A 20,610-nucleotide genomic window follows, 5' to 3' on the forward strand; every position below is an offset into this window, starting at 1 on the left:
TTATCTTTTTTTTTAGTCCTTCCACAAGCAATAATATTCCTCTCATGAGAGTTGTACAGTCCATCAAGCACACAAAGAGGAAGAGCAGTACAATGGTGAAGGAAGGATGGATGGTCCACTATACTAGTAGAGACAATCTGGTCAGTGGCTTCAGTTCCTTCCTATATTAAGTTAAATTATTTCTCTAAACCAGTGTATTTTATTTCTTTTATTTAGGTATCTGTTTTACAATATCATTTGAAAGAACTTAGCCATGATATTCATTATAAAGAGAGATGGTGCAAAGGAGAAACTGCAGTTTATTAAAAATTCTTCATGTGGTGATTCAACAGTATTTTTCCTTCACCCTTTTAAGAAGTGTCTCTAAATTGTCTCAAACGAATTGCACATTTCAAGATTTCAGCTTTTTTGAGATAATAATTTGGAATCATCTGCTTATGTCTTTCTGTTTAGCAGCTGAACTAAATATTTATATCAGTGTATTTATTTTACTACATGGAAAGGTGGAAATTATTATAAAATATGATGTGTACTGAAATCGTTGACACTATTATTCTAATGATCTAGGTGTTTATGTGTAGATATGCGAGCCCTTCATTCCTCTAGCAATTCACTCTATCTAAAAGTAAGCATTATTGAACACCGTCCCCCACAAACTCATCATTCCTATTGATGTCAGTGAAATTAAGAGTTGTGGCTTGACTGTATGTCCCTGGGTATGCAAGCATCCTCCAAAAAGGCTACGTTGTTTGTTTCCAGTGCTACCAATAACGATCTTTTAATTGAACCTTCTTAGGCAAGCTCCTTGGTTTTGTCTGTTGAGGAACAACATACGGAAGAGTAACTGGTGTCCCTTAGAGTTGTCTGATGAGGGGGAGTCAATCATCTCGTCTTTTGATAGATTAATGAAAAGGATGAAGTGAAAAAGTTCCCAGATCTCATGAAGCACAGTGTGTCATATTGAGACTGTTCATGAAAGGCAGCATAAACACTTCTGCAGTCTTTGTCTCTATGCAGGTTCTGATTGAAGGGCACTTCAGGAATTTAGAGAAGCAAAGTTATTTAAGATCTGCTGAAACCGAGCTGAGGGGTGACGCTAGTCAGCTCAGGTTACTGTAGTATTTTTACTTCTTGTATTTGTCAACTAAATAGACTACTGCAAGTGCTCTGTTGGAAACTGCCTTAGAAAACATTTCTTTAAAGTACAGTTTTCTAATACCTAGGCATATTAATCACAAACCAAAGTAAGTATTTAGCGTATGGGATTCCAGCCAAGGCTATTTAACAGACACAATTGTTAAGGAAAAACTAAGTCCAGGTAGCAGGTGAAGATGAATAGTTCTAGCAGAACTATTCAGGGCAGACCTGGTATTTGACTCTGATTTAATCTGTCAGTACAGCCAGTAAATTTTTCCAGGGACTTTTTTGAACCTCCTCATAGAACAGTGATCAGACTGTACACCTTAGCTTAGTTTTGATTTTCTTCGTCTGGCAGTCTGGCTGCTACCTAGATGACATCTACTGAAAAAGGCCATTCAAATGAAGTGGAGTGCTCTGCCCCAAAGCAAGATACCTTCAGCCAAGCAAGATCTCACGGAGCTTCCTAATGGGAGGAGACTTCTGTATTAGGCATGACGACATGGGCTGTTTCCCTTGACCGCTCTGCTCTCAGCCATGTCAGACCTTTTCCTATTCCTGAAACAACTGGGGCTTTCTGTCCTTCCAAAGAGGTTCATTGTAACTGCAATATCTATGCTTCTCGCTGAGCGTGGATAACAAGATATTTCACCCTTTATAATGAGAAGTTTCTGTATCATTGTCTGTATTCTTTTTCTCACTCTGAGCCCATCCTTTCTCAGAATAGGCTATGGGCAAATTGTGAATCCATGAGTTACCAACCTGTTCCTTAATTCCCCACCTCCAAGGTCTTCCCCGATTCATGATTTAATAAAAAGCATATGTGTCCAAAGGACAGGTTCCCCCTTATGCTTTCACCCAGCTTCAGTTCAGTGCTGGCTGGGAATTCCATTTAGTTAAATCCATTCATGACTTAGTTCTCTTTGTTTAACCTCTGCAGGTAGTCTTAGCTTCCCCATGATAGAAGTGATTTAAGCTCTGGGGTATTATGTTTCAAACTTTGTCATCCTAGGCCAGAGCTGAGGGTCTTGGATTTTTGTCACAGGAAAATGGGAATGGGCTTCTAATTGTATGAGTGTGGTGCAAACAAAGTAAGTTAGATTCGTGCAGCCATATTAGCTTTATAAACGTTTTTTTTTTGTTTTGAGGAATGTTCTTCTGTTTAAAATTATGAGACTGTGTTATGTGCAACAGCTTATTCATGTTACTTTTTGGTGGAGAAGATATTTCTTATTGATGGAGACTTCCAGAAAATGGCTATTTAGTCTGTCTTGATTTCTATTTCGGCCCCTGCCTCCCCCCCCCCCCCGCAGGATATTTTGTCCATGTGAATCTCATAATCTGTCTGTCTTGCCACTGTGTGCTTTGACCTTCTAGAGGTCTATGTTGACAAAAGAATTAAGGACTTGTTAGGCTGGCTCAGTCCTTGAGGGAGGGAGACAAAGCATGACCCCCACAATTGTTACTAAATTAAAATAATTGAGGTTTGTGAGCTTATGCACCTGGAGTGAAACCTGTGTAGATAAGTTTTTCCTGTATGAGATAACTTGTTGTCACTGTTGTTACTGTAAGGTAAGTGATACTCTTTTCTAGCTTGTGGAAGTAATTTTTGAGCCTCTTCCTGAGTTAAAAAATCTCTATAACCAAAGCATATTATCTCATGTATCTAGTCTTAAGATGCAACTGTAGATTAATGTTAATTTATTATCTTAGTAATTTAAAGCATTTCTTATGTAAATAATCAAATTTAAAAAGCCATAGCAGTGATTTATTCCTTATGTTATTATACTGTGCATTTTGTAGAGAAAAAGACATTACTGGAGACTGGACAGCAAATGCCTCACGCTATTTCAAAATGAATCTGGAACAAAATATTACAAGGTAATTAATGTTGAGTAATAATTATGTTACACTTGATTTACTCAGTGCTTTATAGAAAAGAAACCTATTTGTGAGCAGTATAGCATTATCTTCATTTCCCCATCTTTTTTAATCAAAACTGTGACCAGGTCAGTTGTTGGCCAAAGCTTCTAACTGAAAGGGACTAAGACTAACTCTTGAGAAGTTGCTTGCAGCTCCTGTTCTAATCCCCTTGAGTATGTTATCTCCTTATATTTTACGTGTAACGTTCTCCTGAATTACCTAGCATATTAAATTTTCCTCTCGATTACCAGAAAAATTGTTTGACCTCGAGTCTGATGAAGGCTAGGATTTTTTTGTTCTGTAAGTAGTGACTGGAAGTTTGCATGCTTATATATTTTATTTCAAGGTTCCCAAAACTAAATTATTTCTGACTGTACAACTGAAAGTTGCGAGCAAGATTTAAAGGAAAATTTTAAATGAATGAAGCTTAGCAGTAAGTTTCGTGTGTTGTTAATATAGTAATGTGTTCAATGGCGGAATATTCAGAAAATGTGTTCCAATGTATAAACAGGATTTTTCCCTTTCTTGTCTTACACCTTTAGGTGGGGGTCCAAATCTTGCAGCTTCTTCCTTTATAACATCTCTAAGATCAAGCCTTTTCTCTGTACACCCAGCTAAACTTGCCCAGATCCTTTTCATCCCTATCTTGACCAATGCAGTCTCTTCTTCTCAGACCTCTCTGATACTTGTATTGCCCTGTGCATTCAAAACAGAGCTGGTAAAATATGTTCCTTGCTTGTTGCTCCGTTATGTCACTGCTTTTAGTCCTTTGACTTGCCCCTTTGCACCCCTTTTTTGACTGCTTTAATCTCAGGTTGTCATTGCTGTTAGCATCATTCACAGTTTTTCCCTTTATGTTTATTTGCTCTTCATCTTAACCGGCTACTGTCTCTCATCCCCCTAATGCCAGCCCAGTGTTCACCTGCTTGTTCACTGCTCTGCAAGTGACGTGCACTGTACACCTTCCCCATGTATGTGGAATGTCCTCCTCCAGCTAGCGTGAACTTGCAACCATTTCTTCCTTCAGATCTGTTCGCTAGTACTGCTTGTACCGTGATCTTAAACTGACAAGGTAGAGGAGTCAGTAGAAATTGTTAATATCTGAATGAAAGAGAAACTTTACCCAAAATGATTCAGATATGTGAAGCAGTGCTTGCTGGTTAGCGTATATAACCACATCCTCTTCTTAATGTTGTCTTGTTGCACTTCCCCTCCCCCCTCCCCATCTTGTTCTTCTGTAGCTAAGCTGTATAAACTACAGTGGGGAAAATGGTTATTCTGTAGTTGTGCATCATTTGTATGCAGTGGGAACATGTCTCATGCTGAGTGTAAATGCTGTTTGAGCAGAAAGTAGTAGTTGAGTGGAGACAGCTGTGGTGGGGCTAGAAGTCTCTCTAGGCTTGTATAGAGGAATTCAGAAAACTCTGGGTGGGCAATGCTCATTTGTTTGACATTAGTTATGAAGCTTGGTGTTCTGATGTATTTGCTTTGATTTCTTTGCAAACGCTTTTTAAGTTTTGAGTATCAGTATATTAACATTTTACGTGCGTTTTCATTTTTTTAATCTTTAATATTTTTCTTCAGGAGATTCCACTTTCAGAAATTCTCCAGGTGACTCAGCCTCGAGATTTTTCAAACATGGTGCAGGGCAGCAACCCATACTGTTTTGAGATCATCACTGACACGATGGTGTACTTTGTTGGCGAAAACAATGGTAGCGGTCATCACAGTCCTGTTCTTGCTGCCACCGGAGTTGGACTTGACGTAGCTCAGGGCTGGGAGAAAGCCATTCGTCAGGCTTTGATGCCAGTCACTCCTCAAGCTAGCGTTTGCACTGCTGCAGGACAAGGAAAAGATCACAGTAAGCAGGCAGACAAGGCGCTATTATTCATATGCTGAAGTTGTTAACGCTGGAGATTCCTTTCAGAAAAGTGCTTATTTAGAGTGAAGTATTGCCTGTCTAATCTCTGCTGAATTGGGTCCATAATTTTCCGCAAGTCTCTACAAAGTGACGCTCAGGCTCGTGGAGGGTGGGCGAATCCTTGAATTCGTTGTAGCAGGAAGTAGTAGTTAAGAGTCAGATTTACAATATGGATCCATATCGCAGGGCTTCACCATAGGAGCATTAAGAACTCAAATGTAGTTGTTGGATATGAAAAGGGACCTTAGTTTAGATATTTCTAATATACTTTATTAAATAAGTAAATACATTCAGACTATATACATATACTCTGAAAGAACTAGATTTGGATGTTTTTTTTATGTTATCTCTATTTTATTTTCTTTTTTTAAATCTGTGAGATGTCAGTAGTTAAGGTGAAGAAAAGGCGTTAGTGATGCAATGTAAATACTGCCAATGATGGAAAGAACTTTTGCTGAGCTGTGGGTACTAACAAAAAGTACCCCATTCTTCTTTTTATGCACCTGCCTTCCTTTTCTTTCTCTGGCATAGGATCACATTTGTTATCAAGGCTCCACTAAACTTTATATTGTGTTCTTTTCCCTTCAGACATCTCCTTGTTCCTTCCAATGACATTCATTCACATTCTGTGCTGAGATTTTTGCTTGCTTTCTTTAGTTCCCTTTCATCTTCCAGGTACTCCTTAATCTTAGCAAAATTTTCTCTTGCAGGAGATCGAGGTTAGTTTCTCTGTTTCTTGAATCTGGCTGCTCTGCATCAGCAACAGTTAAGAACGTGTAAATGCTAGCCTGAGGTAAAGGGACTTTCTGAAAATGCAGCCATGGTCTGAAATGGTAAACTATGAAATGCCAGTAGTGGTATCTGTAGTCAATTACAGTGACAAAACATACCTGTAAGGTGGTACTTCGTAACTGGCCTTACACATACATAAAACGCCACTTCTGATATGAAATTCTTAGTTGCAAATGTGTACATACATGTATGTACACCAAAGCTCTCTGTTTTTTAGAACCTAAGGCTTACTGTTGCTGAGAGACTTGCAAAGACAGTTGCTTTTCCAAAATCAGTAGTTTTTTCAGATATAAGTAATAACTTTATATTAAAATTGACAGTAGTAGGGAATAGAGCTGCAGGGGTAGATCCAGAGAGGAAGTATTTAATCATGTTTAGGATTGTAGGAGTATGAGAAACTACTACAAGTTGTAGTGTGGAGTGGTGTTTGCATATTCTTAGACAACTCAGGTTGGTTCTTAAACTCTAAAAAGCCCACAGAATGTCCATTCATACTTCTTCCAACACATTGTGAGCCATGAGATGTATCCCAAGAGCCTTGAAGAAAATTAGACTTTAGTTAAAAAAGAAAACCTCAAAGCCTTAAATATGTTCTTTTAAATGAAAAGACCAAAATAGGAGGGAGACATTGCTAGTGCTTGAAATACAACAAATTCCCTGCTGCTGCAAGTATCACAGTGTCCACAAGACACTAGCTAGTCAATTGATACCACATTCTGGCCAGGAAATAGCTGGACATGAGGATGCCCTTCCAGTCTAACCCGTGGGAAAAAGTCCTTGTACCTGGTGGTTGGGGTGGGATGTGTCTTTGTGGGGGGGTTTCTGAGCTGAAATGACAAAGAGATTAGTAAATTGTTACCTGGTATAGATTTCCTATTGAATCCTGGCATTGCGTTCTTGCATTCTTCGCAAGTGACTGTTTTTCAGCCCTTATTCTTAGGGATTTCAAACACTAGAAATAATGGATTTATTTGGAAAGAGTAACTCAATTTCTACTATATTCTGTTGTCATCTGTGAAGGAGGGTTCAGTGTGTTCTCTTTTAACAGTTTCAAACACTGTATCTTCACTTTCTCGTATCTGTTTCAACCATGCTGCAGTTTGTGTTGACCTAGTAACTTTTCTCTGCCTTCTTGTTTTCCCATGTGTTCTGTACTATGCTTCCAATACAGACTTGACTATAGTCAGTAATCAGTAGACATATTTTTTTTTTACAAAATTACAGTTTGGATTTCAGATGCAGTAGTGAGTGTCTGTCAGAGCTAGTATTTGTTGCCATCTTAAGTCTGTAAATTCCTTCTTTGAGATAAAGCACAGGTGGCAAAAATCAGATACAGACGTTTTCTTCGTGTTCTGAAATGGTATTTTTAAAGTTCAGGGCTGCTCTTAGGGTGATATAGGCCCTTTTCAAAATGCTGGTAAATCTACAGTATATCATCTGTCCACCTTGCAGATGAATTTGTTCTACTTTTGTTTTTTTGTTTCTTTGGTGTGTTTTTGGTTTGTTTTTTTTTTTAAAGTTAACAGAACTAATTATAGGTGTCCATTTGCCTGAGTTGCTTCACTTCTGTCTTGGAAGTGTTTTCTGCCTTCCCTGACTTATCTCTTCTTGTCCGTGCATCATAATGTTATTCCTGTAATGATAATTTCATGCCAACATCTGCTGCAGGCTGAAAATTCTGGGCTTTTTATCTGATGCTTTTACTTGCAAATTACACTTCCTAGATGTGCTTTTATGTTCCAAAGATTGATATGCTTCTGTGGCTCATCCATGAAACAAAGGTTGTTTATAGTACGGGTTTTATTGCTTTTTTAATTATCAGGTCTTCTGTTACTTGCTTTGGTCAATTGTTTCCTTTTCTTATGCATTAATTCTGTATATCTTGATGCCACAGAGGACTAGTAACCACATTCTTGGAGTATAAGGGATCTATCTGGTCCTTTTCCTTGTATTTTTCTGTATCGCTACCAGAAATTCTTAGTAGTTTAGTGAACTCGGATACAGTTGCCATGTTACTGTTGCTTTTGGTTCTCCAGCTCTCTGTTGTCTACATACTTGTACTGTTCTAACATTTCTGTAATCAGCAATATGACAGAAATAGACAAATAATCCCAGCAAAACTCCCAGGGTTGTTTATCTAATCATTCTGTGAAATCTGAGTTCCAGAGTATGATGTTTCTGCAGAGCATCGATAAAAATTGTTTCACCGTGACTGAGTTAGAAGTCAGTAAAGGTTTTTCGTTTTGTTTTCTCCTCTATTTACGAGAAAAAGCCTACCCTTCCTATTTACTTACTGGGTTGTGTCTTCTTTATTGCAGAAGAGTTATCTCTAAGCATCTCCGTTTCAAATTGCCAGGTCCAGGAGAACGTGGTGAGTCATGTGTGCTGTATAATAATTGTGTTTGTTTACCTGGCTATTACAGAGTAATTACTAGTAACACCTCTGGGTGAGAAAGCAACACCAGGGTATTGTAGCTAACGAAGCCTGTTGTATACAGGAAGTAATCTACTTACCAGGCACAGCGGTTAGTTTGTACGAATGTGTGTCCCTGCTTATGGTGCAGCTAAATGGATCTTCTTCAGCAAGTTTGTTGTGTTTTTTCCACTCCATTCAGGGTACTGATGGCACCCCTTGCAGGGTTTGATTAACGCCAAATGTAAATACAGCTTAGCCAGTACTAATATGCTCGTGAACATTTTGATTACTCCTGATATTTGTGATTTCTTTTTTTTCCTGCATTAGGATATCAGCTCCGTGTACCAAATATTTGCTGATGAAGTGCTGGGTTCTGGTCAGTTTGGTATTGTGTATGGAGGTAAGTTACTTTTGATTCTGTTATGCATTTATTAAGGTAGAATGTCTGTATTCTTGGTATAATTAGCCTTTTCATATTTACTTAGCTGTATCTGGATGTCAAGGTGAAGTTCATCGTGTTAAAAGTTTTGTTTGGATTACTGTGTGTGTCTGCAGTTTTATGTACAGTATTTCTCACAATTCATTTTTTGCATTTGGAGTTTTGCCCTGGCATCAAAATCAGTATACAATATGCATTGCAATTTGACCACAGTTATATACAAAGTAATCTCTAGTCTGAATTTGGCCTTGGTTGATGATTTGGGTTTTTTTAAAATTGCAAATTCTAACACTGTTGTCTGTATTATATAGTATATGTCATGTATTATATATGTATATCTATGTATAAACGCAGTCATGTATTTAAGGAGGCTGTCAGTTATACCTGTTTTTAATGATATCTGAGAGGTGTGGCCAAAAGCAATTGGAAAAATACAAATTTGAGGTTATGGTTTGACATTTATGCAAACATATTACCGATGTATTTTATGCAAACAGTTTTGCTATGAATTTCTGTCAGCAGGTTGAAGTAGAGGGAGGAATTCTTTGTCAAGAGGTCTCACTATTAGGTTTCAAATGTAGTTTTATCACTTTCAGTTTTAAAAAAATCTGTGTTGCAACATATAACTTATTTATAGTGTGTAATCACAAAAAAAATCAGAAATGTATCTTATGAACTCCTGTTTATTTCTATTTTTTCTTTCCATACACCACCCCATCCCCCCAATCTCATGTGTTCTATCTCAAGTGTTGAGAAAATCACAGACCATAAATCTGCAAAGAAAGGAAAAGTGATACCTAATGATTTAAAAGTGGTAACCTTTCTGCTTCTGTCTTATCTTTCTAGTCAAGAACTATTGTGGCTGTGATTTTTCTGTGTGCCTGTTGTGTAGTTAAATACTTTTCTCTGTACTTCTGAAGTGCTTGATGGAAATGCAGTTTGCTGGTCTGGTTTTACATCACTTTTGAGAGGTGTCTGGTTTTTTGCCCTTTGTATTTCTTAAATCATAGTGTGAATCAGTGTGCTCCCTCTCTTATGAAAAGAACATGCACAAATGCAGACGGTATTTTAATGTTTTGGTTTTACTTCTTATACATACTCTCCTAAATTGTCTTTTAGGTAAATCTCAGCTTGGTATTTTGCATGGTTCAGTGCTTATAAACATAATAAATGCTTATAAAAGGCTTCTATAATACTCATTTTCTTCACATAGTAATGCCTTAAAATATATAGGAAATGCATACACAGTTTCTTAAAACAAAATCTCAAGCTAAAAGAGCAAGAAAAGAGGATATAAAAGAATATTCTTTTCTTGCTGTGCCCCCTGCTTAATTGTTTCTGGTGTCTGGGGAGACTAATCTGGTAACTTCTAATATTGGCTTCTTCCCACTTGTGTAGGCTTACTGAAATGATGGTAACAAGACCTTTTATTTAAATTAATAAAGATAAAATATAGGTGCTTCCATTGTTGTGGGGTTTGTTTGATTGTGGGTTTTTGTTTTTTTGATCTTTTTTTTTTTTGTCCTCTGTTCTCAACAAAGATTTACAAATTGTAAATCAAGAAGTTCCAGGATATTGCTGTCCACCTCCTGTGGATACTGTTATCTACCTCTTTCAGTGAGAACAGTTTCCCGCTGCTTTTCCTATCTTGGTTAGTTTTGAATGGTCTGAAAAATGAAGGCAGAAAAAAAATAATCTTGACAATTTCTTACTGATGTAAAACTTGCACTGAAACCTGGTTGGTTGTGCTTTGCTTGGGAGAAGGAATTTTCAAGCTGCTTTTCTGTTAGTCTTTCTTCGTGTACGATTTTTAGCTCTAGTCTAGCTTCCGTAGTTCAGTGTTTTGTTAGTTTGGTGGTTTTGCTTTACATTCTCTTGCAACCTAGCATTTCTCTTCAGCGTTTTGCATCTAGTTTGTAATTCACGGTATTTCTGCCACATTTCAGTATAATCTGATGTCTAGGGAAGCCAGAATAATATTCCCTGAATCTAAGGTTTTATTTAAATTATAGTTGTGTGCCGTGATTTCTAATATTTTGCCTAAAAATTGCTGATTTGTTAACAGACAAAATGACAAAAGTGCCCGGATCTCTCTTTTGAGACTTCTGGCTTTATGCTGTTGCCTGTGACAGTCCATATCCAGCACGTGCTTTCCTTAGGACTAATGTAATCTTTCTAAAACGTATTGTGTGCTCTCCAGTTGTTAGTTCTATGTCATAACCTTGCAAACCCTTGTGGACCTTGCATGATGTCTCCAATAACTGCCTGCCTTTGTCCGGTGGAGATAAGCCAGGTTTTGTTTAAGGCAGGTGCGCTGGCTGCTTGGCGCAGCAGCCTTTGGAGCCGTTCCGATGTCCTGCCTAAGCCCTGGCCACCAGCCCTGCCTGCAGGTAGCCCGTGTGGCCTGGCTGGGCAGTTAGTGAGGCATAGCTGGGCTCCCTGTAGCGCTGCCAGTGGAGTCCTCTGTGCTGCTTGCGCTCTAGCTGTGTGTCTTGTCCCGTTTCCTAGAAAAGCTTCCAGACCCTTCACTGAGCAGATAATGACGGGTTTTTTTTTTTTCCCTTTGGTGCAGACTTACTGTTCTGTATTAGTTTAGTATTAAATGTCAAGGTCTTGCAGTGTGTGATCCCATTAACCTCTCTGATGGGAACGCGATAGAAGCCAGTTCAGCAGTTGTGGAGAAGCTGGGCGAGCGCTGGCAGCGACTCGCACAGCCCTTGAAACATCCCGTGTATTGCAGGATGCTTCTCGTGTGGTGGAACCCATGAAAGTAGGAAACCACTTGTAGATCTGTCTTCACATTGGTCTTGAATGGTTTTGTTGGTTTTTTTACAGAAGAGAGGCAGTACTCTGTGGGAGCAGGTATTACTTGCTCACGTGCAGGTCCCTTGCGTAAGCTAAATCTTCACTGAATACATCTAACGTCAACGTGCATACCTGACGGCGGAGTAGTAACTAGTTTAAATTTATCTACAACACTCCTGTCGAGGCCGATCACTTCTTGTTACGTATATACCAGTTGCAATTCTATATAGAAGTAGGGTAATACTGTACACTTGTACAGGATATACTTATTTCCCCAAATAGGAATGTTTGCTGTAATGTTTTATAGCTATGAATTGCTTCTGTGTCTTGATGGCTGACATTGACTTTCTGTTTAGGAAAACATAGGAAGACTGGAAGAGATGTGGCTATCAAAGTCATTGACAAGATGAGGTTTCCAACTAAACAGGAAAGTCAGCTTCGTAATGAAGTAGCCATTCTCCAGGTACAAAAGTATTTTTGTATCACATTGGTTATTTGAGACAAAACTCCATTAATGAGATTTCGTAATGCGTGTAAGCGCTCTGAATTGATTTCTAAATCTGCATATGTGATTTGTGAGTCTTTTTGTAAGAGGGAATCTTAGAAGAATGGGAATTCCTGAGTATTTGGTAGAGTTGGTAACTTGGGGGTGGTATCTACCCCCTGTAGGAGATCCACTGAAGACATGTACTTTGGCTCCATTGTCTCAGGTAGCAGGACACTTATTTTTTGCTGTCTTCACTGCTGGCTCCTCAGTCTGAGTGTTATTCTTGCATGTTCTGTACTCAAGCTACGGAGTGTATCAACTGTAAAATTAATTATTACAGATAATTTGTGTTAAAACAAATTAGTCTGAATAGTGATAATTGGCATGTTTCATGGGTTGATGTTTGTTTCAAGCTAGCTTCTTGCCTCAGACATTTTGTTTTTTCATCTCTTTAAACTCTTAACTGCTTTTTGATTTGTGGTACAACATTTCTGTGTAATTCAGGATATTTTTTGCTGTTTTATTTTAGTGATCTATCTATACTACTTTATTTTAGAATTTGCACCACCCTGGGATTGTGAACCTGGAATGTATGTTTGAAACTCCGGAACGGGTCTTTGTTGTGATGGAAAAGCTGCATGGGGATATGCTAGAGATGATTCTTTCCAGTGAGAAAAGTCGACTTCCTGAACGAATAACTAAGTTCATGGTCACTCAGGTTGGCATTCAGTCTCTCTACTTTGAGCGGAAAGGCTAGATTTGTCTTTTGTAATTATGTGAGAATGGAGTTTGGAGAAGGGGTTTTCTGTATTGTTATTTAAAAGAGACAGTGCAGAGGACTGCACATCTAATGGTAGCTGAATAAACATGGAAAGAATTTTTGATGTTAATTATGTTATTTTTTTTTACCCTTCTTTCCGAAGACTATGATATTATGAACATCCAAAGATGCGTGTCAAAACAGTAAGCATTCAAAAAGATGGGGTGGGGAGTGGAGGAAAATAAAACAAACCCATCAGCTCCAAGTCTTGACAGGCTGGAAAAAACAGTACTTGAAGACTATGTTGATACAAATTACTGTGTTGGTTAGTGTGCCTGGATTTTGACACTGCGGATCTGCTTGAATAGTTCTGAAAGTGTTCTTTCCTTTTTGTAGATACTTGTTGCTTTGAGGAATTTACACTTCAAGAATATTGTGCACTGTGATTTAAAACCAGAAAATGTACTACTAGCATCTGCAGAGCCATTCCCTCAAGTAAGTGAAGATTAAAACCCACTTTTTTCATTATTTTTAATTTTTCTTTTTTTTTTTAAAAGAAACGTAGTCATTGCAGCATAAAAAATGACCTCCTGTGGGATTGTTCAACCGACTTAGTCTAGAATTACTTGAACGGTATGTGTTATAGCTGTGTCTTCCCCCCCCTCAACTGGATGATGTCTCACAGCAATGCTGTGCGGCAGCATTCTGTCTTCCAAGGAGCCTGAGAAGTAGAACTACTGCCAGCACTTAGCGAAAGGCTCAGTAGACTGCATCTGTTTTTATGCTTATTCTGGATTAGTGAGAATATTCCAGTGGAAAAGGCACTGGACTTGAAGCTTCAAGACCAGTCCTTGTTTCTGTTCCAGTGCTGTTTGACCCTGGGAAACAATTTCTAACCTGTTGTGCATCTCCTTCTTTTCCTTGCTCTTGTCTGTGTTGCTTATAAGCTGTTGTGAAAAGGGACTGGCACATCTGTCACTAGTCTTGCTCAGGGATCTTCATCGTCAGTATGTGTGATATTACATTATAAATACAGTGACTAAATAGCTAATTTCTGTAAGAGAAATGCTGTTCAGTGATATTAGTGTTTAGGTACAGTCAACGCTTACCCCAGTCAACTGTTACCTTAGATACCTCGGATAGTATGGATATTGTGGATGATATACTGAAATTAAAAGCTGCTAGGTAGGCAGCATCAAGGAGTTGCTTCCAGTCCTGTGACATGAATGCAAAGTGGAGAGGACTTCTGGAGAGTCACTCGCATGCCTTTAGTGCATTGCTCTTTCTTAGAGCCTGAAGCGGGCTTATTAACTTGGGGTTAGTGCTGGGCTTGATCTGGATCCTTCTACCTGTGCAAGTGCCTGTTGTGTTCAAGTCCAGGAACCATCCCGGAACCATCCCAGAACCGTGCAGCTTTGAGCATCAGTGCAGGCAGCAGCTGTTGACGCTGTTTATGTGGATGATTATTGGACTGTCCTGTCCAGAGCTGGCTGGGTCTGAGTTGACTTCTGTATAGCTGAAGCCTCCAGCTTCAGGGATATGATTAAGAGGAATGTGATCTAGCTGGGATTCACGTGCTTTTTAAGTTTTGGTTCTGTGCCTTGTAAGGGCGCGCATTTGTCTCTGAAAATAAGCTGAGTTTGGAATCAAGTTTTTTGTCCTTACCTGCACGCTGGTGGCCATCCATGTCCTACACAAACTGCCTCAGACCTGAGTTGGTGCGAGCCAGTTCAGGTCTTAGTCTGAAGGGTGGTTGATCTGCAGTCTGCAAAACCAGCCACCTAAAACCTTGACCTAAAACCTTATGTGATGTTTTGTCTCTGCTTTAGTGCGTACAGTGTTTAAATGACAGCAGAAAGGGTGTCACCCAGATCGTGGGTAGTTGCATCCTTTGTAGATCAAGCAGAGATTTCTCAGTTCAAAAATATATTTCTTTTGCAGGTGAAGCTGTGTGATTTTGGCTTTGCACGTATCATTGGTGAAAAATCTTTCAGGCGCTCGGTGGTGGGAACACCTGCTTATCTTGCCCCTGAAGTGCTCAGGAGTAAAGGTTACAACCGCTCTCTAGACATGTGGTCAGTAGGAGTTATTGTCTATGTGAGCCTTAGTGGTACATTCCCGTTTAATGAAGATGAAGATATAAATGATCAGATCCAAAATGCAGCATTTATGTACCCACCAAATCCTTGGAAGGAGATTTCTAGTGAAGGTAAGAAATCAGTTTTCTCTGTTAGAATGTCTTTATATGTAGGTAACACATTCAAATGCTTAAACCTCAAAGTCCCTTCAGATAAGAGTGTGAGAATTACTGATAGTTTGAGTTTAATAGACTATGCTGAAATGGATAGATATGACTTGGCATATTTTTGTGAAAGATAAATTGTCAATTACAACGTCTTAGATAGTTTTCAGGGCAGGAGGAGCCAATAGATTTAGCAAGAAAAATTAATTGCATGCATGAGGAGTGGGATGAATAACCTGAAACTTCCCCAAAGTCCTAATGAAATGAGAAATCATGTCCTAATGAAAAGAGAAATCGTGTGTTTGCTGAATGCTGATCTCAAAACAGACTTTATCTAAACTCTAATTAGAGAAACAGTTTGAAGTTGAATCTAGAACCTTAGTTTCATATGTTAGCAAGTGAAACAAAACCTGCATCTAAACATCAGCTCTGAAAAATCCAGAAGTTTACAAGGTTGGTCTCTGGAGCTCTGCAATGCCAGCTTTGTTATTAGTGATGCGTATGTGGTTAACACGCAGGTAGGTGTGGAGGAACATACACAACAGCATCCTGCAGTGGAAGTCCTTACAGTGTTTTGGAATGCAGGATTATGCTCAAATTATTTTGGCACTTCTGAAAATGGCTAAAATCAGTAGGGAAAAAGATTAATGAGTACTATAGTAAAGCTTTTAGTGTTTTTAGTGTTTACATCAATATGGGGGGAAGCTTACCCCATACCTATTTTGTAGCCTCATTTAACGTAAGCAAAGCAAAGTATAATCAAAGAGCTTGATTAAAAGAGTTCAGTAGGATACACACACATATAAATTCATTTTCACTGCAGCATGTGGATGTTAACAGAAGTAATTAGTATTTAAACAATATAATTTTTGTTCTGTTTTTCTTTGTCAGCCATTGATCTAATAAACAATTTGCTTCAAGTGAAGATGAGAAAACGTTTCAGTGTTGACAAATCCCTTAGTCATCCGTGGTTACAGGTAAACCCATCTGCTTTTTCAGTATGTTTATAGTGGCTGAATAACTATTTTTTTGGATTAAATCCTTCAGAGGCTTATTAAAACTGCTGCTATTAAAGTCTTGTTAACAAGCATTCATGGAGGCTTGAGTATTTGGTTTTTTAGCTTTACATCTTATGTGCTCCAGGATTCTGCCCATCTGTTAATGGCTTCTTTCTCCAAGGAAAGTCTGTCTTACTGTTTCTCTTGCCCCTTAGTTTGGTGCTAACGTAGTTTTACTCTTCTGGCACCTCTCCTGAATGCAGGCCATGATGAGTACATGAAGCCCCAGTAAAATCAGTATAGAGACAAACATTGTTTGTTCTGTGCTGAAGTTGGACACACAAGACGGTGTGTGCTGTAACTTGCAGTTATTCTGGAACAGAATTGTTTGGAATGGAATTTACCTGCTGCTTTGTTGTGGGTTCCTTTCACAATACTGTGTGCACATATCCATGCACACAAATAACTTAAAATACGTTAGGGAGAAAATCCAATTAATTCTGAGTACAAACAATATTAGAATGAATATTTTTTAATGTATGTGTATATTTGCAATTAATTTTGTAATAAAGCTAACATAGCTGTCTTGTTACAAAAAGTTTTCACGATTTACAGTATTACAACCTTCGATAGTAACAGCGTATTTAATTTTGAACCATTCTTGTGGGTGAGTTTTTTTGCTTGGTTCATTTTTTTAGCAGATCTTGTTGGTTTCATCTTGTGGCTATTTATACTAAAAGTGGAGAAAAACTGCAGAATTTATCCGTGGGAATGTGCTGTTGCTGTTTCTTAAACTAGTGCCTTAAATCCCTTTTACTCCTTAGGATTATCAGACTTGGCTTGACCTCAGAGAATTTGAAACGCGCATTGGAGAGCGTTACATTACCCACGAGAGTGATGATGCACGCTGGAAAGAACATGCTTACGAACACAACCTTGAGTACCCCCAGCATTTCATTATGGCTCCTAATCCAGATGACATGGAAGAAGATCCCTGATTTATTCATTATGCTAATTTACAGCAAAGAGGGATACTCCAGACAGAAACCGAAGATAAGTTTTGGAACAACTGTTGCTCTTTTTGAGTGTTATACACAGTTTGGTGTACAAAGCCCCAGAGGATCCTGCATTGACATGGGAAGAGACTGTTGTCCAACAAGCTTTTCTCCGTCTCTGACTTAAACTATGAGTAGTTACTAGACGGTGGGATAAGCCCCGTTGGTTAACATTTCACCGAGCTGTGTGGCACAAAGCCATTACTGAGGTGTAATGTGTACAGATTGAACGGTTTGTGCGTTTTTTCAAGAGTTTGATTTTTTTTTCATAGCCTACGCAATAAGATTTTTGTAATGGTTTTCTAATCCCTATTTACTAGCCCACAGAGGACTGTTTTTCTGCTACTTAGATATGTCTCCTGTTTCCTAAACTGTGCATGGTGAAAAGAGACTAAAAAGAAATTGGTGCAGAATACCTTGGCTAATAGCAAAACATGGCAGTTTAGGTTGAATACAGCTTCACAGATGAAGGAATAATTTGCTGCTGTTAAGACAGTCAAATATTTTGTGTCTTTGGCCTAACTGAACTTCTTCCAGATACACCAAAAAAAGAAACCCCCTTAACTTCTTACGTTCCTCTTGAAATGCTGGCTGACAACCTAAAGAGATGACCATCAAAGCTATGTGAGTCCTTTCTTGTCTGTTGAAACAGCGATAAGCCACAACAGTGCGTTGCTGTGCAGGGCTGGCACACATCATTGATACACACCAAAGGCATTTTGCCTTAGAACTACCCAAGTGATGCACAGAGACCACACAAGACTTGATGTAGCATATCCTTTCGCTCCGGAAAAACAGCTTCTGGCAGAAGGATGTGGAGGAATAGGGAAAAAAAACATGCAGCTTTCTTATGTTGTTTTGAGTAATTAGATTTTTAAATTTTTCTAATGTTTTTCTAATATTTTTTAAGGTTCCCTGGACTTACATCAGGAGTAGTTTGTAGCCTGCTAGCTTGTATCTTAACTCTGCTCAAAACCTAGGAGTAGCAGTGGATATCAAATCACCTGTTGGCTCCTGCCAGGGCAGCTGGATTGTAGGAGAGAGGGCTTTGCCTTCTGACCTTCACCTGCAGCCCCTCCCATCCTCTTTACTGTGCTCCGCGTTGTTTTTTGAGCTGAATGAAGAGTCCAAAACAAACTCCTAATTCAGTTTTTTAGGCAGATGCCACAGCTGATGGATTGTCAGCCACTTATGGGACTTGTGGCGCAGCAGAGAGGAAGCAGCACTGTTCCTTGGAAATGATTCCTTCAGGACCGTGCAACAGTTAAAGATCACGGTATTTCAAAGAAGTTTGAGGCCGTGAATGCTAAATGCAAATGGAAGAGTTTTGTTTTCTTTCTTGTCCTATTTTAAAAAACGGGAAAGGTGAAACCTTTCCTTTTGTGTGGGATAACAGCATTGTGCTGCTGGAAGGTGCTGAATGGCTGTACATGTCCCTGATGTGCCAAGCTGCTTAGCTGGAGCTTGGTTTGAAATACTTCTTAAAATACTGATGCAGGCTTGAACTGCAAAGTCAGTGAGAGGTTTAATCTCTCTCTCTCCTACAAAGATTTTTTTTTATTTGTGTGTGTGTGTGTGTAGGTAAGTGGTTTTTTTTCTACTGTTGTTATTCAGGTAAGGAAGCAGGCAAGCAGACTTTTTGTGAGTTGTTAGATATGCATACAATTTTATGAGGTTATTTCAGGGCTGGCAGATGCTTGCAATGACAGTGACCTGGTGGTAAAGTCAGTGGCAGTTGCAGAGGTGTGTACCCACAGGTAGGTTTGGGTCTTTAACCCACCTTTTCTTTTCCTATTGCCCTTAATCTAACTGCCACTACGTCTTGCAGGTGTCCAAGGTAAAGGCTGAACTCTGGCTTCCCCGTCAGGGTGTACCGCACTGTACGGAAGGGAACGTTGGTGCAGGCTGTACAGTGGTTCCCTGCAGCCGGCAGCACGGTTCAGCCCTTCTGGCCACCACGGGTCCTCTCTCCTGGCAGGTGTTTTTCTCAGGTTTGTGCAGGGGCCTTGCCCGGTGGCAGTCCCTGCCACTCCTACCCGGGGGGGCATCCTCCCCCTTCTGTGCCCTCAGGGCAGCGCAAAGGAATTCAGAAGGGGCAGGGCTTGTCCCTTAACCCTGCCATCCTGCTGAGGCAGGGTTTCAGGGCTGATGCTTCGGAGAGGCACGATTTTTCATCTTTGGAACCAGAACAATCACCTGTGAAGTTGGTAGTCTGGTATTTGCCCAGGCTTGGCAAGGGAGGCAAAGCTTTTTTTTTTTTTTTTTTTTTTCTCCAACTTCAACTGTTCAGGTGACCAAATTTCAGTGAAGCCATTGCTATCTTCCATCCCAACTGTAATAATGTAGATACAGTCTGGTTTTAAACTTCAGATTTTATACCTGAGCTGTCACTTCAGGTTTTCCTGTGGATTTTTTTTGTTTGTTTGTATCATTTTAAGGGAGGAAATAAATCCAGCTCAGTCACTTGAAAAAGCACAACAGGAACAGAGGAAGGAGGGGACAACAATGAAGTAGAAGGCCTGGCTGATGTCTCTCCCCTTGATGTCTGCTCTGCTCCAAAATATTATATGAGCTATTTATTCTTCAAGTTGTATTAAAAAATATAAAAATGCTGTTTGCCTTTGGAGGAAGTTGCCTGACCATATATGCAGACTTACGGGGCCAGACAATAGAAGCCACAAGCAACTAATAGTCAAGGAACCAAAAAAATGAGACATATATTAGGAGTAAACTTTCTTCAGAGTAGTAAAAATAGCTGAGTTTTTTATTCCCTTTTTTTCTACCTTTACTGCAAACTTTGACAGCAGTAGGTTACAATGTTTGATATCCTTACCCCTAGAAGAATTGTGTTCATTCAAGAAATAGTGCTATGATGATGCTAAAAAAAGCTCATGTAAAATTTATAGCCTGAAAAGGACACTGTCAAGTACTTTTATATTTTTATACATCCCATTGTTTGTAAATATCCTCTGATAAGCTTGAAAATAAAATTTATTTCCCTATCAGACTTGTTCTTCTTATTTGCATGAGTTATCTTTCCTGTCAAATGTTTTTAGAAGTAAATGGTTCTTTATACTTCTCTGTTTGTGGATTTGTCATTACCTAGGCCCTGCTGTGGAAATTCTGTTAGCAGGTGCTATGGAACTAATAACTTTTTGCAGGGCTCCTGGCACCATTCACTTTATAAAAATGTCTTAGCATCTTGTTTTTTAAGGAACTACCCAAGCTTAGTACATTTTGAGTCTCCTTAGCAAATCTGTTGGTTACTGACAAGTTTGAATTTTATTCCATGAGTAAATACCTCACTCAGCTCTCTCTTGAGACCCCTGAAACATCATTCATTCTCAGTGTATGCTGGTTCCTGTATGTGTAGTGTTTGATTTCTGCACATACTGCTTTGAGTAGGCCAGTCAGCAGGTTCAGTGTGCTGCACTAGATTTACTCTGAAATTGCAAAGTGTGAAAGTGTAGACTAGCGTGTGACAATTGCCTGGAGAAGTAATGTGACATTTCATGTGCTTTCAGTTCAAAGATAAATCAAAGTATTTAGTTCCTACCTTACTGTAGATGTAGCTATATGCAGATTACATTATTGCAAAACATATAGTATGTGAAACCATAAAATGCAGGACTCCA

At 39.0% G+C, this 20,610-nt stretch overlaps 1 protein-coding gene across 1 annotated transcript in view; it reads left to right on the forward strand.

Annotated features, from left to right (window-relative positions):
- The window catches only part of PRKD3 (protein kinase D3), a 45,808-nt gene extending 25,830 nt beyond the window's left edge, over positions 1-19,978 (forward strand). The window contains exons 9-19 of the mRNA XM_055725951.1: positions 17-140; positions 2,941-3,018; positions 4,645-4,921; positions 8,092-8,144; positions 8,517-8,589; positions 11,790-11,896; positions 12,477-12,638; positions 13,077-13,175; positions 14,622-14,889; positions 15,814-15,899; positions 16,745-19,978. Of these exons, the coding sequence (XP_055581926.1) occupies positions 17-140; positions 2,941-3,018; positions 4,645-4,921; positions 8,092-8,144; positions 8,517-8,589; positions 11,790-11,896; positions 12,477-12,638; positions 13,077-13,175; positions 14,622-14,889; positions 15,814-15,899; positions 16,745-16,918 (1,501 nt within the window). The 3' untranslated portion in view covers positions 16,919-19,978. The remainder of the gene's footprint in view (positions 1-16; positions 141-2,940; positions 3,019-4,644; positions 4,922-8,091; positions 8,145-8,516; positions 8,590-11,789; positions 11,897-12,476; positions 12,639-13,076; positions 13,176-14,621; positions 14,890-15,813; positions 15,900-16,744) is intronic.
- Positions 19,979-20,610: the final 632 nt, after the last annotated feature.

This window comes from Falco cherrug, chromosome 13, assembly GCF_023634085.1.
Source record: "Falco cherrug isolate bFalChe1 chromosome 13, bFalChe1.pri, whole genome shotgun sequence".
In the NCBI taxonomy this organism is placed as follows: Eukaryota; Metazoa; Chordata; class Aves; order Falconiformes; family Falconidae; genus Falco; species Falco cherrug.